The 22,303-nt window shown below is 37.2% G+C and overlaps 1 protein-coding gene across 5 annotated transcripts in view; it reads right to left on the bottom strand.

Moving 5' to 3' along the window:
- The window catches only part of ENPP2 (ectonucleotide pyrophosphatase/phosphodiesterase 2), a 96,998-nt gene that overhangs the window by 41,531 nt on the left and 33,164 nt on the right, over positions 1 to 22,303 (bottom strand). For all 5 annotated transcript variants that reach the window (XM_025050163.1, XM_025050162.1, XM_006916592.3 and 2 more), the window contains exons 3-9: positions 20,519 to 20,674; positions 16,759 to 16,884; positions 14,558 to 14,618; positions 12,653 to 12,750; positions 12,355 to 12,434; positions 11,448 to 11,567; positions 4,473 to 4,528 (exon numbers count right to left, since the gene is read on the bottom strand). In XM_025050163.1, the coding sequence (XP_024905931.1) occupies positions 4,473 to 4,528; positions 11,448 to 11,567; positions 12,355 to 12,434; positions 12,653 to 12,750; positions 14,558 to 14,618; positions 16,759 to 16,884; positions 20,519 to 20,674 (697 nt within the window). The remainder of the gene's footprint in view (positions 1 to 4,472; positions 4,529 to 11,447; positions 11,568 to 12,354; positions 12,435 to 12,652; positions 12,751 to 14,557; positions 14,619 to 16,758; positions 16,885 to 20,518; positions 20,675 to 22,303) is intronic.

Raw genomic sequence — 22,303 nt, 5'->3', positions numbered from 1 at the left:
CCTCTTGCAGGTGGTGTGACCTCTCTTGAACTTTAGATCTCTTTGACCTCTCTCAGCCTCGGTATATTCATCAGTAAAATAAAGATAATAGCCAAGCACACTGTACTACTTGGTTGTAAGAATAAAATAAGAACAAACAAGCAAAGGGCATATACAGAGCCTAGCACATAGCAAGCGCTAAAAGAAAAAAAAAACACCTTATTTTTATTAGTGATCAGAATTAGTTATCATTCTGTCTCTAAATAGCTATATGCCTTTAGAAACATAATTTAATCTGAAACTTTAAGTTCCTACTCTATAAATAATGGGGTTAGAAAGGTATTCTTGAAATCTTTTCTAGCTCTATAAAAATCTATCAGGAATGGGTCTATATAATTATGAGACTGACAGAAAGGATATAATCTTCATCCACAGTGACTTTTGTGTTTAAGTCTCATTCTTCTGTTGAAAATATAATTACATTAAATCTGGCACTCGCTTTAAGAGTTCTCGACTAACATGATAGCACCATATCCTGGGCTGAGTTACGTTAAGATGCTCACAAGCTGAGTGATATCTTTATTTATAGGGAGATTTTCTTATTCTTTCTTAACAAGGAGAACAATAGGCTTTTCTGCTGCTCCCTCATCCAAGACTAGCCATTACAGCATATTTTTGATGAATTCAAACTAAAGCCCAAGTTTACTTATAGTTAGTAAAGATGATTGTGGCCAAGAGTGAATCCTAGTAAAAACTATGGTCTCTGGGCAATAATGATGCATCAATATAGGTTCATCGATTGTAACCAATGTCCCACTCTGGTAGAGTATGTTCATAATGGGGCGGGGGGGCTGTGCATGTGTTGGGGGAAAGGGTATATAGGAAATCTCTTTACTCACTGCTCAATTTTTCTGTGAGCCTGAAACTGCTCTGAAAAATAAACTCTATTGAAAATTTACCATGGGATGTTGGTGGAGCCATTTACGCTTTTATTCTTAGTGGATGTGAGCAAGGGAGAGCAAGGAGAAAGATAAAATTTCAGGGCCACATTAGAAGGCCAGAGTTGGCAAGAGTTCTAATCAAGCGGCCTCCCCTCATCCCCACCCCCACCAACTCCAGCCTTCTGATAGATAGATTTGTTGTTCCTCTGGCTCCCTTTCTGTCTAAAACTATCCTACCAGCCCAGAAAAAATCATGTTTACCATAAAACGAGTCCTAATTTAAACAAATCCCAATGCTATTGAATAAATGTGACCCTGTGTATTATATCCTATAATTGAATTAGAAATTGGGATATCGAAGCCAGGTTAATCACTTAAGGTATTTAATTCTTCAGCCTTAGAAATCCCCTGTATCTGAACAAAATAATTACATATTTTGAATTCTTTCCTAACTTAAAAAAGAAAGCAAATGCTGTTGCCTTTTCATTTTATCTTAGTGCACCTGCAAGTTGCTTTATTTTATGTAATTGGTGTTAAGTCACACAAATGGACTCTGATGAACTCACTTGATGCTAATGGAAAAATACAAGCTATTAGTTTGTGTCAAGCTCAGAAAGTTCACCCTTGAATGCCTTCATTGGATAGTGTGCTTGATCAGCAGGGGGCAAGAAATAAAATCACAGCTCAGAGGCCAGAATACCTGGGTTTGAATCCTGACTCCACATGTGTTGGTGAGACTTTGCCAAGTTGTCTAACCTTTCTGTGCCTCTATAAAATGATGATAATAATAATTCCTATCTCATAAGGTTGTTGTAAGAATTAAAAGAAGTAGTATATGCAAAGCACTTAGAATAGTATCTGGCAGAGAGAAAGAGTTTAGAAAAATGTTAGCTTTCATCATAAGGTACTGAATTCACAGGTCCAAAGAGATGATACAATCATTCATGAAATATTTTAAAAGCTTATTATGTTCGAGGCATTTGTGTGAATATGAATAAAGATACAAGATACTCCTACAAAAAGACGATTACAGAGGAGTCACCATTCTCTGCTTGGAATGATAAGCCTGTGATTATCATTTTCTGGGCAGGGGCTGAGTGTGTATGTGGTAAGATGATAAGATGAGAACTTTAGAAATATGAGGATCCATCATAAGTGTGGTCCTGGGCACACTTTACCCCTCTAAGCCTTGGTGTTCCAATCTCGAAAATGAGGTACTGAACAAAGTGATCTCTAAATTTCCTAGTAGTTCTAGATAATCTTTGTAGAATAACCGCAGACCAAAAAGACATGGCCATTACCCGTCAGTGTTTAAAATACAATTCAGAGTCAGCATAAACAAATCTGACAAAGAATGTATGTCCAAACAGAAAGGGAAGCAGGGTTCATATTTTTGCCTTTACCATCACAGATTGATTGATAAAGAATTTGTCATGAGAGCTAGTATATTAGACATGGTCAGAAAAAGAAGGAAAAGAAAGGAGGAATAGAAAATAAAGGACTAGGTGAGGTATTTAACGATAAGGGAGAACAAATTACCTTAAGACATATATAGCCATGGTCTAGTCAATGTCGAAAGAAATAACGTGAATGAAAAATGGAAACCATTTATTCGTTGTTCTCTATGTAGAATACTAAGTATTCTACAAAGCACTTTAAATGAATTAACTCATTCTATCTTCCCAACATGCTATGATGAAGATACTACCATTCCTATTCAAAGACGAGGCCATCAATTTATTGAGAGAGTAAATCAGTTGTCCAAGGTCAGCAATCTATTAAGTGGCAGAACTGTGGTTAGAATCAATCTAAACACTCATATATAAAGGAAATTACTGCCCCTGGATATAAATTGACACAAAAGAATATAATGGAGCATCAGCTGAGGATGATTTTGAAATGAAACACTATCATTTAAAAAGAAAACAAGAATAATTCTCCATTGTAGTACAGCACCATGGTAAAAAGATGGCCTTCTAAGTCTATGATTTGAATCTGGTTTTAAATTTAAAAAATTTCAGAATGTACCATGTATAAATTTCCTTGACATATATTCCATTAAATAACTGGAAATATGACCATGCTTTTTTTTTTAAGTTATAAAAAGATTTTTTAAAAAGAAAAAAATGAACCCAAGTCACTTCCAAGATATAGAGATATGAGAAGAATAGTCTGAAAAGCAAAGCAAAACTATAGACATCTTTGGAGCACACAAAAGCCACCTTCTTATAAGTGATTTGAAATGGGTGGAAAAAATTGCCATTCAGAACCAGAACACTGGGCCTTTTCAATGAAACTTTGCAGCAGTTTGAGGGGAGTGGGGAGGGTGGGGATTAAGTATTAATTGTATTGTTGGCTCTGCTCCATTTTGCCAGGCAAATAACGTTGTGGAGCAAAAGAAATCACCCTATAAGCATCTGTGACGGTCAAGGGTTAAAAAAACATAATGCATAAGATTAAATTGGTAAATCAACATGCCATTTACGAGAAGCAGTGTCATGTCTAGCATATCCACACTTATTTCTCCACTCAGAAAATCTTTTTTTAAAAAAGGAAAAAAGACTTTTAAAGAGATACTCTAGCTTAGCTTTAAATCACCAAACCCAATTTCAACTTAGCTCTCCAAATCTGAAAAAGCTACTTTCATTCCTGAATTTGGAGAATATAGACAGTACCATTCTGGATTAATTTAAACCTGTGATTGCTGTCAGCACACTACTATTACAGAATAGTCAGATTTTTGTTAAGGAATACGAGGCAAACATGGAAATAGCTTTAGGTGGTTTAAAAAAAAAAAAAAAAAGATGGAAAGAACATCTCAGTGGGAACAAAATCCCCGTGAAAGTAGAAACAGATTCCTTTCCTTACTAAGGAGCCTTAAAAATAATCAACATGTTGACACTTTTATTTGGTACATTTCTACTATTTCATGAACATTAATTACTAATCTCCCCATCACCTCTGTGGGGAAGAGTAGTGGTCCCATTATTTTAATTAGGGAAATCTTGAAGTTCAGTAGGGTGAAACAGAGGCTTCCTCTTCTCTCCCTTCTGCAAAAGCCAATCTCTAGGCGACTATACTAAATGAGACTACACTAAATTTTTAAAGTGAACTGAAACAAATATAGCACGTTATCAAATATTTATAGAAAAATGATCATGGAAACCACAGCAATAAATCGTCTAAGAGAAACTAACATTCCCTGGGTGGCAAGTTATAAAAAACAAACAAACAAACAAACAAACATCTATAAACAGAGACAGAGAAACTTAAAGAATGACTAGACAAAGAAAAGAAAAAATCTCCATTACATTCTATTAAGGAAAGATGGAAAAAAAGATGAAAGAGGAAGAGAGGGTAGGGGAAGGTGGCAGAAGGAGGGACAGAAAGAGGACCTCTAAAAAAAAACTGGAAGGTTATTTTGAATAAGAAAATATTCAGAAGTTCAAAGACTTTTACATTTAACTAAAATGAAATAAAATGGAATTAATGTTTCATAAATCGAATCATAACTATAATTCTACAAACATTGACAAAATGAAGGTTACTTACACAGACCAGAAGAATGTCCCAGCTTTCACCCCTTGCTTGGTGGCTGTAATCCATAGCTAATGAGGAAAATATAAGAGGCTTATAATATGTTCTGAGTTTTGGTCAAAGAAGAAAAAGGTTTTAAAATAGATCAGATATCTTATACTTTACCAACAACACACCATAAATTTCACATTATTTGCAACCATTTTTTTTTTCACATCTGGAAATCAGAATCATTATTTCCATAAATGTTATTCGATATGTTCTCTGCAAAAGCTTTCAAAAGCACTGCTATAATTCTAGTGGCATTTTTTAAACTTTTATTTCATTTCAAAAGTCTCGTCCGTACCTGTCTCGTAAGGTCATTGTTTTGAACATCACACTTAAATGGCAGAATTCTGCTTATCAAAGGACCCAGGAGTGGACCATATGTTTCCTTAATTACTGAAAATCTGCAGAGGAGAACCCCAATTTGGCACACAGATGCCAGGACATTGGAACCTAGTTTTGTCTTGTTTTGTTTTAAGCTAGGTGAATGAAAAGAAAAAGGGGCTGTTTTTTATTCTGGATTTTTCCCTTGTATCTTTTACTTAACCTTTTAGTAAATGGGATTTTAGAAATAAGTTCCTGGAATAAGTTAGGTGAACCAAGCATTTCCTTAAGGCTTTTTAAATATGCTTTTTAGTTCATGCTGTTGGGAGACAGAAAATATGGCAGTTAAGAACCTGAGCTCTGCAACTAGATAGCTGGATTTTTAAGCCTTGCCTCTGTCATTTACCAGCCATGTGGTCTTCCAGCAAATAACTTAAGCTCTTTGTGCTTCAGTTTCCTTTAAATATAGATAATATTACCTAGCACGTAGGATTATTCTAAGCTTTAAGGAGTAAATACACTTAAAGTTCTTAAAACAGTGTCTTAGTATTTGATAAACCCTCGATCAAGTATAATCTTAATTATTATGCAATAATGGAAATCAGTATAATCCAGTTATCTCAGGAACATTAAAAACAGCTCAGGATGGCCAGTGTCCCACTGAACAGGAGTCTGTGAGAAGAAACCCACCCACTTTAGGAGGCAAACAGGAAAGAGAATTGTGGCTTGTTTGTTATAAGACCAAAGTAAAAATGGTCTAGGAATTGCAGCCACTCCCTTTTCCGGTTTCATTGCATCCAGATTTTAAGAGTATTTTACTGACTCCAGTGAAAATCTTTGTTTTTTGATCCAAGGGGTAATTGGGAGGTGTGGAGCATAGAGCTTGGCCATGATTTCGGAAAGGTCTGAGATGCCTGGCTTGGGAGAGTTTTACTAATATCCCCAGCTCCTTGGAGAGATTGAAAATCCCTAGCCCCGCAAATAACAGCTGCCTCAGCTGGCAAGTAAGGGATGGGGCAGGAGAGCATATGTGCCCTCCCGTGCCCTCTCAGATCTGTGGAGGTCTGAGACACTAGTGAATGTCATCAGCACAGGAGAGGTGGGGGCCTGGTCCTATTGGGATGGAGCAGAGAGATAAGGATCTCCGGTTGCTCCAAGTGCCTTTCCAGGGTTTGGTCTAGGGTATCTTTCCACTTTATGTACAAATGCCGGCATGCCCAGGCCACCCCAGCCCTAGTAGGATTCAAAATGTACCCTGCAGTTCCATTCATTCTTATTCCAGTGCCCCCACTAGCAAGAAGATGCATTCAAACTAAGTGCTGGACACCCCACAGGGGCTTAAAAGCCATGCCAGATCCTTAAGAGATCAGTTTCTTATGTTAAATAATCTATTTTCACGCTGATTTTAATTTCAGGGAAAACATGCTGAGCGTATTTACATCCAAACAACTTCCTAGAAGATCGAGTGCCTTGTTATTTCCAGCCAAGTTGTCCTGGGCAATATTTGGCAGATATGAAAATGTAAGATCAATCTGGGGTTTTCTACTGGAATTATTTTGAAATGCACTTTTGTCGAATGATGAGCCTGCACTTTCAAAAGTTGTATTGTGGAATACATGCTGATGTTGGCATTATCTGGGCAACAGGAAGCCCTATAAATAACTTTTAGCTCAGTAACCATCGCTCGAGGGAAAAGCTCACCAAAAGCCGTCTTTGTGATGGTGCGAGGAGAGAGCTTTGGGAGAGAAGAGGACAGAAGTGGGTACCCTAAAATCATCCTGATGGCGAAATCAGGACCATTTGTTCTTATACTTTTCTGTACTTCTCAACATTTTGACAATGACAGTTCACATCTTTGTAATCAGAAAAAAAAAAATTCAACCAATTATATAAAGTAATGTGAACTATGAAGACAACGTGAAGGTTCAAAATTTTTTACTTCTCAAAAAAAAAAAAAAAAGAGCAAAAAAATTCTCTCCATTTCTTGGTAAAAGTCACGTCAACCATATTTTCCAAAAGGAAATTGGGAGCATGGTCAGAAAAGGGCAAAAAAGTGAACAAATATGAGAGAATGTTTGAAATTTAAAAAATCACATTTACAAATCTCAAATAGAAAGATCCTAGCAGTAATGAAGCCGATCTGTCAAGTTTAGCAAATGATAGGAAGTTAAATCATAAAGTTCGTTAAGTTAAACCAGATCATGAGTAGCTATAAAAGTTCCTTTGCGGGTCATATGTACATATTATCTTTCAGAACTGAGTAGTTAAATCTAGTAATTACAGAGATTAAAAAAGGGGGGGGCGGCACGAAATCGTTGGTCCAAAAGAAGTGAAAAGGAGCCTCAGGAGTTAAGGGGGAGAGGGGGACAGAGAGACATCCTAGTTCTTCCTTAATTCAGAAAAATAGAATTTTGATTTCTCTGAATTTGAATGTAATATGAATTTCCTTAGAGCTTGGCAAAACGACACTGCTAAAAAAGAATTGTTTAAAAAATGATCTGAGAAGACACTGGGTTTAGCCTTCTCGCCTTTAATCCCAATATTTCTTCCATTTCCTTGCTGTATCTAGAGGCAGTTTTCAACATTTGTGTCCTAGATGCTACATTTTGAAAAGAGGACAAGTGGGAATAATATTGTACCTTCTCGATATGTTATCAGAAATAAAAATAATAATAAGCTTTCTCACTGGGACCAGAAAGATTTAAATGTGAAATCCAACACCTTCTCAAATGATGTATGCAGCTGTGGGAGAAGGGGGAAAGTTTTGAAAAAGAAAATAAGTAAAAAACATTTTTCAAAAACATGAATAATTTTTGTAGTCCTTCTAGCAGTTCTTTGCAGGGAAATTATTCATTTGCATTCAAAGGCACAGAGCTAGGATAAACTGAATTCTATGAGACCAGAGGGATGGATGGGGCCCTAGTATCAGCAGGAGTAAATCAATCACTGTGATTCAAGAGTCAAAACAAACTGAAGATGTGGGGGCTGGAGGAGGCAGCAGGAGACTGTGGACCGGTGTGGCTCTTTCTGGATGGTTAGGGCCAAAGAAGGTAAGTGATAAACTATAGGAAGTACAGGCAAACAGGCCTCAGGCAGGGGTGCAGAACAGATCAATCGAAAACATAGGAGTGGGACACCTAATGTATCAGGCTATGGGTTAGGTCATCAGAATAAAGAGGTAAATAAATTAAGTCCCTTCTCCCATGGAGCCCACAGTCTAAAGCAGACTTGTGAATAATGTCAAAAGGATATGGTCAAATTTATGCTAGAAATAATATGAAAACCCAAAGGAGGATCCCTGAGCTTAACTAGGGCTAGGTGGGTGGCGAGAGGTGGGGGCGTAGCTACCTGGGGACAGATATTTCAACTGAAATTTGAAAGATAAATAAGAGTCTAGTAGTAAAGGGGCCAGTTGAGCAGAGTCCATCCAAAGTAAGTTAAAATATAGTAAAAAGAAGGGGGGAAAAAATACAGATTTATAGCAGTACATGGAAAAGAAACCACAGAATTAAAAAAAAAAAAAGTAAAATTTTCTTGGGGAGGCCGGGGGTAGGGGGGAAAGCCTTTCACTAGCTAGATAATGAAATAGACAAAAAGAGGTAAGCAAATCATAAAATTTTCCTGGAAAAAAAAAAAAAAGAAAAGCCTTTCACTAGCTAGATAACAAAATAGACAAAAAGAGGTAAGCAAACGACTTGTACTTCCCATCAGGCCAGTCCCTTTGGCCTAGAAGTTCACTCTAATGTCATTCTTCTTCTCTCCACTGTCTCTCTCTTGCATTTTTATACTACAGTAACTCACAAGGATGACCTCGGGACACATTGCATCACAATACTGGCAGAAAACAACAGTAGGCCTAGCAATTTGAGAAGTGATAAGAATGCATCTGCTCCTCTTAGAAATGCCTTACTCTGAAAATTATGGCTTTGGAAGGCTTGCATCATGGGGCGGTGGGGGGAGGGTTAGACTTCTTTCTCAGATCTCCACATATAGCAGGTCCCTTGAAGTCTCATTTATTCTCCACTTTGCTGAGTCCAGATTTAAACTGAACAGGGAATTTTTTCTCTGAGCTATCTTAGTATTAAAAATTGCAGGATGATAACAGAGAGATTATTCGAAGAAACAAACGCAATTAAAAACTCCATTAAGATTAAGAGTATGGAACACTTTTGTAATGAGAAAAAAGAAGTCCAACTTTAAAACAACAAGAAAAGGAATCTCATTAAAATGTGTATGAGAAATATAGGGTTATATGGGAAATGACAACTTTTAATTGCACACTCTTGAGATTAACAAATTAAAAGCAGACATGACTTTGCTGAGGTGGCTATAACAGGGTTAAAAAAGATGAAATTAAATTGTAGAAATTATTTTTGGAAGCCTAATGGTGAGATTCAAATTTTCATATGGACACACTGTACAAATATGCCTCGTCTCATCTATTGGATTTTAAACTAGGATAAGAGTAGCACTTATTCCCCATGTAATCTGACCCTATATTAGTTAGCCAAATGTCTCTCATGGTTGAATCACTCAGTGAAAATTAATTGAGTTTAATTTGATTATGTAAGATTTTTATTTTATATACATATTTTAATAAATATTTTTATAAATGTTTTCTCTACTCCGATCATTTTTCACTAATGCTTTCGTGAAATGTGCAAGCCTCTGAGAGGATATATCAGTGTTTGAGGACTATTTATTAAAGCTCAACTTTTTTATACTTACAATTTCTTATACTGTAGTTTCTTATAGTTTCTGTCCATATGTTCTTTCTCTATGCCAAATTTCAATAAAATAGGGTTTTAAATGATAGCTACTATGCTCCTTGGAATTCTCACGATGGCCTCTTGTCCAAGAAGATAGAAACACAAATCGGTTTCACCACAAATCTTGGTCAACTGTAGGAAAGTACTAAACTTGGTCAAATGTGTCAGCTTTGAGAGTTTAGTGAGGAAAGAGGCGAATGGCCAAAACAGAGACTTCACTTCACTGGGCAGGTTAACAGCGTTCCCTCTGCTCTGTTTCTGCAGCAGTTAATGACTATGTGGACTCATCTCCTGAGTCATGCCAACCCAGAGGAACCCTAATGTCAACACGTGGGGCAAGGTGATCCAATTCGATAAAATTACTGTTTATCTCTATATCCTTTGCGGTTTCAGGCAAGTTCGCTTCCATGACAAAATTAATATAAAAGGCCAACTAACAACAGCTTCACAGAGGTCTAATTTCAATCACTTTATTTACACATAAACTGGTCCTGTATCATAAACTTTGTTTGTGAAATCCACCCTGTAAACAAATTTCACTGTGCTCACAACAGAGGTCATTGTAGACTTCCGGGAGTCCGGCCTGAGTCAGGTCAGTAGAATCAGAACCTCTACTATGAGGAAGCACATCTGCAGACATACGAGAGGTCTTCCGACATTTATTTAAAAAAAAAAAAACAAAAAACAAAAAAAATGAAAAGTCCATATTTAAACTTGCATATTGATTTATTATGCAATATGAATATTTTTATCACAAATGACCTTTTCTCATAGAGCAACATCATTTTTTTTCTTACTTTGTATTCTCTATTTTGCTCATAAATTGTAGCAAACATTTCCAGGTATAAGGTCATTTAGGCAGGGTAGATACATGGACATGTGTAGATGCTGCCCACTGTTCTTGCCATGGAAGATTGCACAGCGGCCTCCCAGCCCTCCTTCCTAACCAAGGCTCCAGGGAGCCTCAGCCTCCAGAGCTGACGTGAGATGGAACCATTTGCCATCCTTCCACATGTTCCTGATTGACTGCATGTGCTGGGATGTGTTTCTGTGGGGATGCTGCTCCTTCTGCCCAAGGTCACGTGCACTTAGCTCAGTTCTGCTCATTCAACAGCCGCAGCTCACGTCTGACTCAAGCAAGCTACCTAACCATACACACAGTCACAGGAAATATAGGAAGCCACTTACACCTCTTTTTACATTTTGCTCAGCCATTTGATCTGAGTAAAGTATTAATTTGCCGGTCTGGAGTCAATGTAGAATTCCACATATTGTATGGAATTTCCAGGACTTTAAAAAAATGGATTAAACAAAACAATTCATGACTTTATCATAGGTTTAACAGAGTTCCCTTTGCACCATGTTTCCCTGTTTCTGTTCATGTGGCACCTGTGCCAAAATTTTAGCATAATCATAGTCATTGACTTCTATTTTTCACTGTACCCCCAATCTAGTAAATCGATAAGATCTGACTATCTATTCCTTCCTCAAAATGTTTTTGAAATTCACCCCTGCATCACCATTGCCACCACTATCACTCTAATGAAGACACTTATCACCTCACGCTTTTATGATCATAGCCTCACATACACACATATGTACACATAGACGTATGTCTACATAAACCTTATATATGCATATGTGTATATCCATACAAATGTTATATACACATACATACATATTATATGCACACATATGTTATGTACACACACCTATACATATACAATATAGAAAGACAGAAATATTGCCAAGTCTGAGAAAATTATATGCACCTTTTTCACAGGTAATAAGTGGGAGATGAAATGTTTCAATGCACAGACACACACATGCAAAAAAAAATTGCAAGACTTACCGGTTGACCTCCCCACCACCTGTGATTAAATTTCTCTCGCCCTCGGAGATGAAAAGTGGCATCAAATACAGGATCATACATCGAATTGCCAACAATTCCATGTGATTCTGGATATAGCCCCTTTGAACAAAAGGAAATTTATTGTTAAAATAACAATATAATAATCCACACATATTAGTTCTATTATAAATGTTCTTACCATAGAAGGTTTTATAGCAATATTTAGCTTTCGAATTTACGTAAGTTATATATAACCTTTATATGTGTCTATCTGAGCAAACAAGAATATTATCTGTGGACTAATTATAAGTCATTTGAGTAACTTGACATGATGATAAGAAATTTAGTATTTGGACTTTTTTAACTATGGCAAAATAATAAGATAACAATTTTTATTACCATAAATTAACCTTTAGGTTGAAATTTACTTATTTGTATGCCTCCAAAGAAGCTTCTATTTCTGAGTACACTTTTCCTTTTTCCCAAGTTCCATTTCTACCCTAAACCAAATAAAAATTAATAACAAAATAAATAAATTATGTTTTTAAAGAAGAAAGCAAGGTAGAATGGAAAGTACCTGAAAATTAAAGCATAGCAGCCCTGAATTCAACGTTTTTATTTGAAAATTCAGAAAATACACAATAGATCCCACAGTACTTAAGAGAGATTTAATGTTTTTGTTCAGACAGAACTGTACTTGAAAAAAGTTTTCAGTTTTAAAGTTGCAGTCAAGTTCGGTCACCCAGAAAGTTGTAAAGGGCATTTACTGTGAACAACCAAGGCAGATGAGATGAGAAACAGAAAGATTTTCTGTGTGCACTAAGGAACATGTTGCAACAACCTCCCTTGAAGTCATTTCAGAATGAAATCAGACATTCGAATCTACGTCGTTTGAAAAAATACTTACGGTGGCCAAAGTGTATAAGTTGGGGAACGTTTTTGTGGGGTACACAGGCCTCATGTAGGGAGAGTGTGTGCCACAAGACCCTGGAACAGAGTTCAGGTATTAGAACACGAGAACCAATGGAAATCACTCCAGGTATGGAAATCCATTTTATAAACTACCAAACGCATGAATGACCTTCACTTTTGTATTTCAAATAAGAAAATACATGTATGTGTCCGTAGATCTCAAAGTCCATCACTGAGCCATTCCCGTGCAGATCATGGGTTACAGGTGAGAACACGGTATGAAAATGACTTACTTAGTTTCTCAATGTTCGGCATGACCTTGCTGCCCTTCTTCACGTACGATGCCCGGAAACCATCCACAGAGAAGATGATTAACGGAGGGCGAACGAACCTGAAATAGAAACACATGAAGCTTTAGAAAAATTACTGCCACACAGTTTCCATCATCTGAGTCATTCTCAATAATGGGGACCAAGGATTTCAAAGACGAAACCAAGTGAGGACATGTGTCCAAGCCTGGGACGCCAGCCGTAGAACATTTGTGGCAACTGAAGTCTAAGAGGTAAATGACCAAAGTCACCAAATGGCCAGGGAGGGGACTGGACTCCAGATCTCTTCTAATGAGCTTCCCCACTGCTGCCTCTCACAAGGCAAACGAGGTTTTCCCAATGTAAAAAGCTGTAGCATTTGCCTGGAATAGGTGTTCTCCTACTTGCTACCTGGAAAACGCCTATTTTATTCGTTAAAACCCAGCTCCAGTTTTCCTCTTCTGTAATGTTAGTTGTTCACACTTCTGAGTTTCTTTAAGATATTGATTCATACCTCTTTTATCATTTATATATATTATATTATGGTATAATGACCTGTTAACATGTTTATCTTCACTAGTTCCAAAGCACAGTTTGTATGTTATTCATCTTTCTATTTTGTGGACCATTAATAAGGCTTCAATAAATATTTATCACATACATGAATGAATGAATGAATGAATGAATATCAAATGAATGGTACTGTTACTATAACTAAGCACTAATAAAAAAAAAATCCTTTTAGGCTTAATTATAAAGTCATTTCAAAAATAATTGAAATTTTTGAAGATCTCTAAAAAGCTAATAAAGGACTAGACTACCCATATAACTAGGGCAGGATCTGATGAAATAGGCCCTTTGTTATATGCTAAATATACAGTTGTATAATCAGACTTGAGAATACTAAACTATGTACAAGACTATTTCTAATAGTTTGATAATTCAGCAAGTATAGGCTTGAGTTTATTTGAAGTTACATAATAAATAAGGCATATTTTAAATGAATCACATGTTAAACTCTTAGAATAATACCATATAAGAGTTCATTATTATCACTACTAGTATCATTTAAAAGGGCTTACACCACTTAGACTGTTTTTTTCCTCAAAAATAACTGAACACTTTTAAAGTCAGGAACTATTGCCATCCCATTCTAAAAGACCAAGGAAGGTCAAGTGGCCCATTAAAGTTAAAAAGGAGACAAAAATCAAGACAATATCTAAATATTTGGATTTTCGTGTCCCAGGCTATACTGTCTAAAACAAAAATACACTGAAACAAATACATTAATAAAAATGCATTTGTTGAAAATTTATTTGCTGCCAGGCATTTTAAGGGTCCATGAATTTTCAACAGTTTCCTGGAAGGCGTAATAAATGCCTTATGCTGGTCACACTTGAGCTGTGGGGTGTCACTCAAGTTTGGCTGTACCCCAACAAAGCAGTGCTTCAGTGGTTTGTCAAGTTTCTGCAGCATCTGGTCGGAGTTACCATCTTGGATGATATTTTTGAGACGTTCTATAATCCTCCCTCCCCCCCCAAAAAAAGCAAAAAGCAGCACTTCAAGAAAAAGCTCTGAGGAAGCGAATCACTGCCAGGAATGTGTTTTCCCTTCTCCAGTGATATTGTGACCCACTTTGTAAAATCTTCAGCGAAGGTGGATATTCAGTCTCTGATGTGTGCACAGGTGACAGGAGGAAAAAAAAATTTTTAATTACACTGCTTCAAGATGTCAATTCTAGCTTTTACTGGTAAATTACTTATAACTTCTCATTAGTTCACCCGAATAAGAGGATTTCAGTTTCACATTTTAACCACTTACTCCTCCATATCCTGTAATATTTTATCAACTAATACATGAACATTCATACTATCCATAAAATACACTTACCCTGCAGGGCATTCTGGTGTCTTTATTTCCTCACAGTCATCATCTACCCAGTGCGACTCTCCTATAAGGAAAATGGGTAGATTTATTGGTGAATCTTATTTAGAATGCTATCCAGAGCTTTGAAGAGTACAGTTCCAGGATCTGTGTCCTGGTTGATATTGTTGTTTATGGGACACCATCTAGAAAGAAATTCTGAAATAAAATCTACTGTCTGGTTTGGCTTCCTAAAGTATACCCATACATGATGTGAAAGCTAAGATTTAATAACCGCAAGTGGCATTTATGTGAACCTTCTGAATCTAAACGGTTTCTAGATAAAAACGCCAGTGGTGTCAGTGAACAGATTTTCATGTTTGTTTCCCTCCAGAAATAAACCGTTTGGTCATTAGATGGAATATTCTTTTCTCCGCCACTGAACATCTCACAGCCATAAAAAGCGCGGCGCCACTTTCCCATAGCTGTGAGGAAGGGCTCAGAATGCTCAGGGGTGACAGATGGAATATTGCAATAGATTATTTGCCAGTGGATCTGTGTACAGCCCTTGAGTTTAGGAATAAAAACCAATGCTATCTTTCACTTTTATCTTCCACCAAGATCTGGGGGCATAAACTGGCATCTTTCCTGAATACCTATCAAGAATAGAGAACAGAAAAGAAGTCAGATAAAAAAAAATGAGGCTTCCTTTAAAGAAAATAAAAATTATCAAAAAGCATTTGCCTTCAATTGTTCTAAAACAAATAATAATCATGAGTCTTTAACATAAGTAAAATTTATGACCAAGACTTGAGAGCTATTGCTCCCACGTAAAGAGCATTGGAAATCTCCTTGATTCACAAGACTCTAACTATTGACAACCAGGTAAGTAAGTCCATGTTCCTTCCAGTGGGGACGCTTTACCCCACATGTAATAACCCAGGACACACACATGGGCCTCACAAAAGTACTGAAAACTAGAATTATAAACCAGCAAAAGCCAATGTTTAATGATTCAATGACACGCAGGACTTTTTCTTTATTTTTCTTCTAATAGTCTTTGTGCTCATTGGCACATTTGCTACAAGAGAACTAAAAGGGAAAAGGAAACAAATTCTCAATCAAATTTATGCTTTGCATAGGGGAAATTTTCCGAACTCAGGATTAATGTAATACACTCTTGCCACAACTGAACACTATATATGTTTCAAAATTGATTTGCTTTTTCCTCAAAATCTTTTTTTAACTTTTTTTCAATTACAGTTGACAAATAATATTATATTAGTTTCAGGTGTACAACATAGTGATTAGACATTTATATACTTTATGAAGCCATCACCCAAATAAGTTTAGTACTCATCCGACACTGTACATATTTAATACAATATTACTGACCATATTCCTCATGGTTAACAGAAATGCTTCTTAAATGCTCCATGTTACAGCTAGGAAGAAGGACTTAATTTAAACATTAACAAGTGACTTGAAAACTTTACATAAAGATTCTTAGACCTTTCCATTAACTTCTCTAAGTGGGTGCCAAGGCAACTTAAATTCCTTAAAGCCAAAAACTGCATCTTTTATATTTCTGGTAGTCCATTTACCATCATATTCTACAATCAACCATACAAAGTCAGCAGCATCTGCGTGTGGCTGGCTCCCTGACCCTCTTTATCAGATGGTACCCCCTCCTCGGGCTGCTGCTAGTGCCTCGCTTACAGCTGACATCCGGCGGATACAAAAGCCAGGTCCCCTGGCCTCGAAGGTAAGAACTCTGGGATTGTCTTTCCAGAGCCTGCAGTGGAGCAGGCCAAGGTGAGACTTCCCCCAGTCCCTGTCCTTGCTCGCCTCCCTCACCCCGACTTCTTTTGCTCCCTGATACGACTTTCCTGCAGGGCATTCCCTCAACAAATTCCTCGTAGAGAATTCCTGTCTCAGGCTCCGCTTCTAGGAAACCAGACCTAAAACCAAGATGGGAGCTTTACAAATCTCTTCATTACTGAGGTTTCATGTAAGTATGGGATTTGGAGTTGTTGCAGATCATTGAAATGCAGGGAAGCAAAAGTAAGAAAGAAGTATGAGAAATGAAAAAGCACAGCCCTTTCAGCCCTTTCCCTCCTCCCTAGCCCCTATCCAAGGTGTCACATCGCCAACTTCCAGGGTCTCTTGGAGCAGCATCTCCAGGTTTTCTTCTTTTAAAGCTCGAGCCAATCCAAGGAAACACATACCTTTGCAAACCACTTGGTAATTAGTACAGCAGTCTCCCCTGGCCAAGCAGTCCTCTGAGCAGTGACAAGCATTGTCTTCATTTCTTACTTCTCCGCATCTGTCCTTAGTACACTCCCAGCCGCCAGCTGAAATCGGCACAAGAAAACACTTTCGCTGCTTCACGCAAACCAGATGAAAGAGGCCACAATTGCTTGCAAGGCTTGCCAACAAAAAGAGCTAAAATCCCACATCATTTAATCTGCTTGTGAAATTAGAGTTGGCCTGAGGCCCAGATGATATTTGGAGGACTTACAAATAAAATGAATGCTTAATTTTTCAAATCAGAGTACAAAGCCAAATGCAATCGGGCTCCTTTGGAAAAAAAATGGAACTCTTACTGTTTGTGAAATGTTCCAAAAGACCCCCAAAATATAAGGTATCTGAGGTTTGTAATGCGGATATAGGCCATCATAGGCATAGCCTCTAAAGCTCAGCTCTTTTCTTTTCTGAAGTAGCTTTATTTAACTTTACCTGGCTTGATTTAAATACAAATGATAGTGCAACTAAATGGCCCTCAGCTGCGATAAGATGCACCTGGAAGTAAAGTCCTAAAAAGATATGAAGGGTATAGAGGGATATTAAAAACAGTCACAGTTCCAATCTTTGACCAAAATGGGGCCATACCTACAATGAGAAGTCAGAGTCGACGGGTTACAGATTTCTGTCTGAGCATACTTGATGGAGAGCTTACGGCTCAACTCTACCATGAGGTTATATTCAGAAAAGTAATATTTTTATTTTAAAGAGAGTGCCGTATTTTTTGTTTGACTTTTTCATCCACTAGACTGTAAGCTCCAAGCAGGTAGACCAGTAAACAAGAGAACTTCAGCTTGCGCTAAGTGCCATGAAGAAAATAACAGGGCGGCGTTGATAGAGAGTAAAAGGGTGGAATGGGGGCGGGAGCTGCTGCTGGAGGCGGAATGATCTAGAAAGCTGGCTTCTCTGAGCTAAAGGACACTGCAAGCCTTCATCTCTGAAAAGATGTTATACGTGGAGGTAACAATTTTAGAAAGCAATCTTGCTCCATAGTAGTATTCTGCTAAGTGAGACTATTGTTGAGTGTCTGAACAGATAAAGTGTATTAGTTGCCATGCTAGAAAACCACGCAACTACTGTTCAATTTCCATTCTCTTAGAATTACCTTCGCATCCTGATTCCATTCTGTTTTTTGGATCTCCCCTGTTTCCACTGCCTTCTCTTCCCAAGCAGATTAAATGCTTGGAATTCCTTTACCCAGGACCTGCTCTTTCCAATGGTTAGCAATTTTCCAAGGTTACTTTAACTAATGCAGATCATGAGTGTTTTTCCTCCCCAATTCAAAGATAATCCTACCTACCAACTTACTCTCATTCCCCCTTAAGTCCATATGAAAATCCCGTTGCTTACAAAAGAGCATCACTATTCACTAGCTAGATTTATTTAGGAACTACTGACTTCATATAAGAATGAAATTTTAAAAATTAAGGGTTTGGTGTGAACTACAAGCAAGGTATAAGTCAGTCAGCTGTATAATTCTCAAAGCAAACATAGGAATAAACACAAAAAGTATTTAGCCTTATTGATAATAAGAAAGTGACCTATCAGGTAAGAAAAAAAGACTTTAACATAAGAGAACATCAACTTTAAAAATGAGAATTACTGAAAAGGAAGTGGTGAAAGTCTCTTGTGCCCTTTGAGAGAAATATAAACTTTGAGAAGTATAATTCTGTAATATATATTTACAATTTAAAAATGCATATATACTTTGATCCAAAAATTCGAGGAATTTGTCCTAAGGAAAATAGACAAAAATATCAATATGCATGAATAATGTTCATTGACACATTGTTAGTAATAGCAAAAATGAAAGAAAATATAAATGCCGATCACTTACTTAATGAAGTCGGTTGTGTCTGTTCAATGGACTACCATGTAGGCATTCAAAAGGATGACGTGCACAAAGATATATATATATACATACAATATACCCTCAAGTGTATGTATACATATACACATTTGTATAACTATACACACACATTCTAAACACACACATACACAGAGTAGTCAAAGTTTACACTGAAACACTGTGCTTATTGCTTGTGTCAGCATAGTAGGATCTCAAAGACTTTTGTTTTCTCCTTCACCGTTTTTATTATTTGATATTTGATTCTTCCACATTTGGCATATGTTATCTTTATACATAGGGAAATAAACGACTTTAAAAATGTTATTTATTAAACCCGGGAAGAAAGGCAAGAGCTGCACTTGGAGAGAGCTAAGCTAGAGTCAGGAGACCCATTAAACCTCACAAGGAGCTCTGAGATCAGGAGTCTAGAGGGCTGAGATGGCACGTCAGGGACAAGATACTCAAGGAAGAGACGGAACATAAAATGTTAGTCCCTCCGTGCCAAGTAAACACAGGCTGCTCGTTTGGAATAATGTTTTAGAGACGAAGGACTCTACTAGAACATCTGTTCCATCCACATAGCCAGTTTTCAAGGTTCTCAGCATTTAAGTTTGGAGACCTACAATTAAGAAAACTGGGAGAAGTTCCAAAGGAAAGTAAACTGCCCCCCCCAGACCCCCAAAAAGGCCAAATATTTGGGAAATGTATTATACAAAAACCAAACTAACAAAACTTCTCTTATTGGCGGGGGTGGGGAGGCTGGCACACAAACAAATCAGAACTAGTAAGAGATTTGATGTCAGTTTTCATAGAAACTAAGGGCTAGTTCTATAGTAAAGAAGAATAATATCTCTATTCTAATGATATCATTTGAAGGATCTGAGTAATATCCGTGATACTAGGAGTTAGATTTTTGAAAGAATCATCTAACCATAAAATTCCAAAACGAAGTAATAACTTGTCAAGGGAGCTGTGGAGTCTCTAGATCTAGTGGCCTGCAGCCCAGGTTGACTGCCATCTTTTTCAGAGTTTGCACGTCATGTCGCCCAGAGGCCTACTGGACAGCCAGCGAGTTACCTCCACTGTCACATCTAAAGTGCAGGGCTTCGAAACGGAGGAGGTAGAATGGCAAAAGTTTCCAAACGTGCTCCTTCTCGACTCATGTGCATGAACTCGGAAGCCTATACATTCTACTGATTGTTCCGGTATAAAAGAAAGGTAAAGGTAAAAGCAGAAAGCCTTTAGAGTTACCCTGAGCCTATGATCCCAAGTAGAATTCCATAACGATTTTCCACTTGCACAGAGAACAGGGAATAACGTCAGGGTAGACCAATAGTCACTATAGGATAAGATGAAATAAAACAAAGGCTAGAAACTGTGCAGACAAGCACAGATAGTTTAGATAGACAGACAGACAGGCAGACAGACAGGCAGGCAGGCAGGCAGATAGACAGATGGACAGATAGATACCAAAAAAAAACCAAAAAACAAAAAACCCTAACACTTTAAGGATGCAAAATTTCAGGCCATGTGCCCTAGCAGTGAATGTGGAATTGACAGCAAGACGTGGAAAAGATAAAAAAAAAAAGTCTCACCACGAATACTTCCAAAACCACCAAATAATGACTGTAGCTGCAAAGAACCTCCTTTGGGTGGGCCTTCTGTGGAAACAACAGTCACACTGGGTGTGCTTGTTATATAAGTGACAATTATTCAAGAAACAAAACTAAACCCACAGTTTGGTTTGGAAAGAGGCAGGGTGGCAGTGCCAGGGTGTATCACAGCAGGAGATTTTTAACATCTAATCGAAGCTGGAGGACCCAAAAGTTGCCTACCTGTCTTCAAACAGAGCTCATCAAAGTCATGACAGCAACTGCTGTAGCTCTTACACAGGTTGTCACACCGACAATCAGGGGGTCCGACCTCTTGAAGTTCAAAGCATCTGCCCTTACAAGATCCGGAGGTGTTTGTCCATGGAGAGTCTGATAACACTGCAAGATACAAGACACAAAGGCAATGGGACTGGAGAGCGGGGTCATGTCACACTGGAGGGGTAGCTCTGGGAAGCAGTACAGTGTGGTGACACAGTCAGATTCTGGCCGTGTAGCCTGGCTCCATCAGCCGCTAGCTATGGTCCCTGGGCAGGTTGTTGAACTTCCTTGAACTTCATGTGTAAAGTTGAGGGATTAATAAAAGTAACTGGAGGGTATAATGAGAATTGAACATAACAATCCATGCAAGACACTTAGCAGGTGGTCAGACATATAAAAAGTGTAACAAGTTTTGGCTAATGGTTTTTATTACTCTTTACAATTATTATGACTACAAATCTGTGAGGGTTAGTGTCTCTGTGGATGTTACTGATGCCAAGACAGAACAGAACTTCCATCTATACATTTAGTAACAACAACTCATTTCCCTATTTTAAAAGCCATAGCTTTTTGTAAGGAAAATTGAGCCTAAATGTTCTAAGAACAGGCTGAACATATGGGATTGGAATAGAGACTTTTAAGATCTCTTTCAGCCATAAAATCTACACCTCTAACTAAAGTTACACAAACACAAACTGCACAATCTCAGCTTGTAAAAAGTAAATCCTCTTTCATTATTTTCATATGATATAATCGTATGTACAGAAATCTCAAGAATCAACAAAAATTTGAAAAGCAAAAGGAATTCAGTGAGATGATAATTCCACATATGACACACAGGCAATATCAATTTAAAAATTAAATGGAAGTTCCATTCATCATAGTAATAAAAGATAAAATATCTAGGTATAAATTTAATATGACAAGTGTAGAACCCACATGAAGAACACATTAAAACACTATACAAAGGTAAACTTTTAAAAGTTTAATTAAATGGAAAGACAAATCATCTTGGAGGTAAAAATATCAACACTATAAAACTATCAGTTCTTCCTAAATAAACCTAAATGTTCAACGTATTAGCAATAAAAATATGACCAGGATTTCTTGAAACTCGAGAGAATATTAAAAATTTATCAAAAAATAAATATATGAAAACAGAAAGATACTAAAAAGGAAGAATAATTTGAAGACTAGATAGTAAAATATATTTTGAAGTTAAGTAATTAAAACAGCGTGGTAATAGAAAATAAGGAGATCACTGTTGGGGCTGAGGAGGAGAAATAGGGCCAGATATATGAGAACTTATTTATAATAAAAGTGAGATCTTAAATCGGAGGAAGAAGAAAATCTTAATCAATAAGTAGCGCTGGTCGACAAGACAAAAATTACCCTGGGTCCTTATCCTAGCTTTCCAAATAATTAATTTCCAATGAATGGAAAATATAAGCAGTGTTATCCCTGTTGCTAGAAATAAAAATATGTATAAAATAGAACACAACTTGGAAATATCTATCGACTTTTAAAACGCATATGAATCTTTCACCCAGAAACTCTATCACTAGGAATTGATCTCTCATATATTTGCAAAAATTTTCCAAGATATATATACAAGAAATAATCATTATATCCACGACTGGAGTATTGCCCAGCCCTTAAAAAGGGCAAGCGGATCTGTGTGGGCTAATGTGGAAAGATCCACAAAATACATAAACAAGTGTTTTTAAAGATCAAAGTACAGAACAGTGT

Source organism: Pteropus alecto, unplaced genomic scaffold (assembly GCF_000325575.1).
Source record: "Pteropus alecto unplaced genomic scaffold, ASM32557v1 scaffold164, whole genome shotgun sequence".
NCBI classification, from domain to species: Eukaryota; Metazoa; Chordata; class Mammalia; order Chiroptera; family Pteropodidae; genus Pteropus; species Pteropus alecto.
This window is presented reverse-complemented; position numbering and strand designations above follow the sequence as displayed.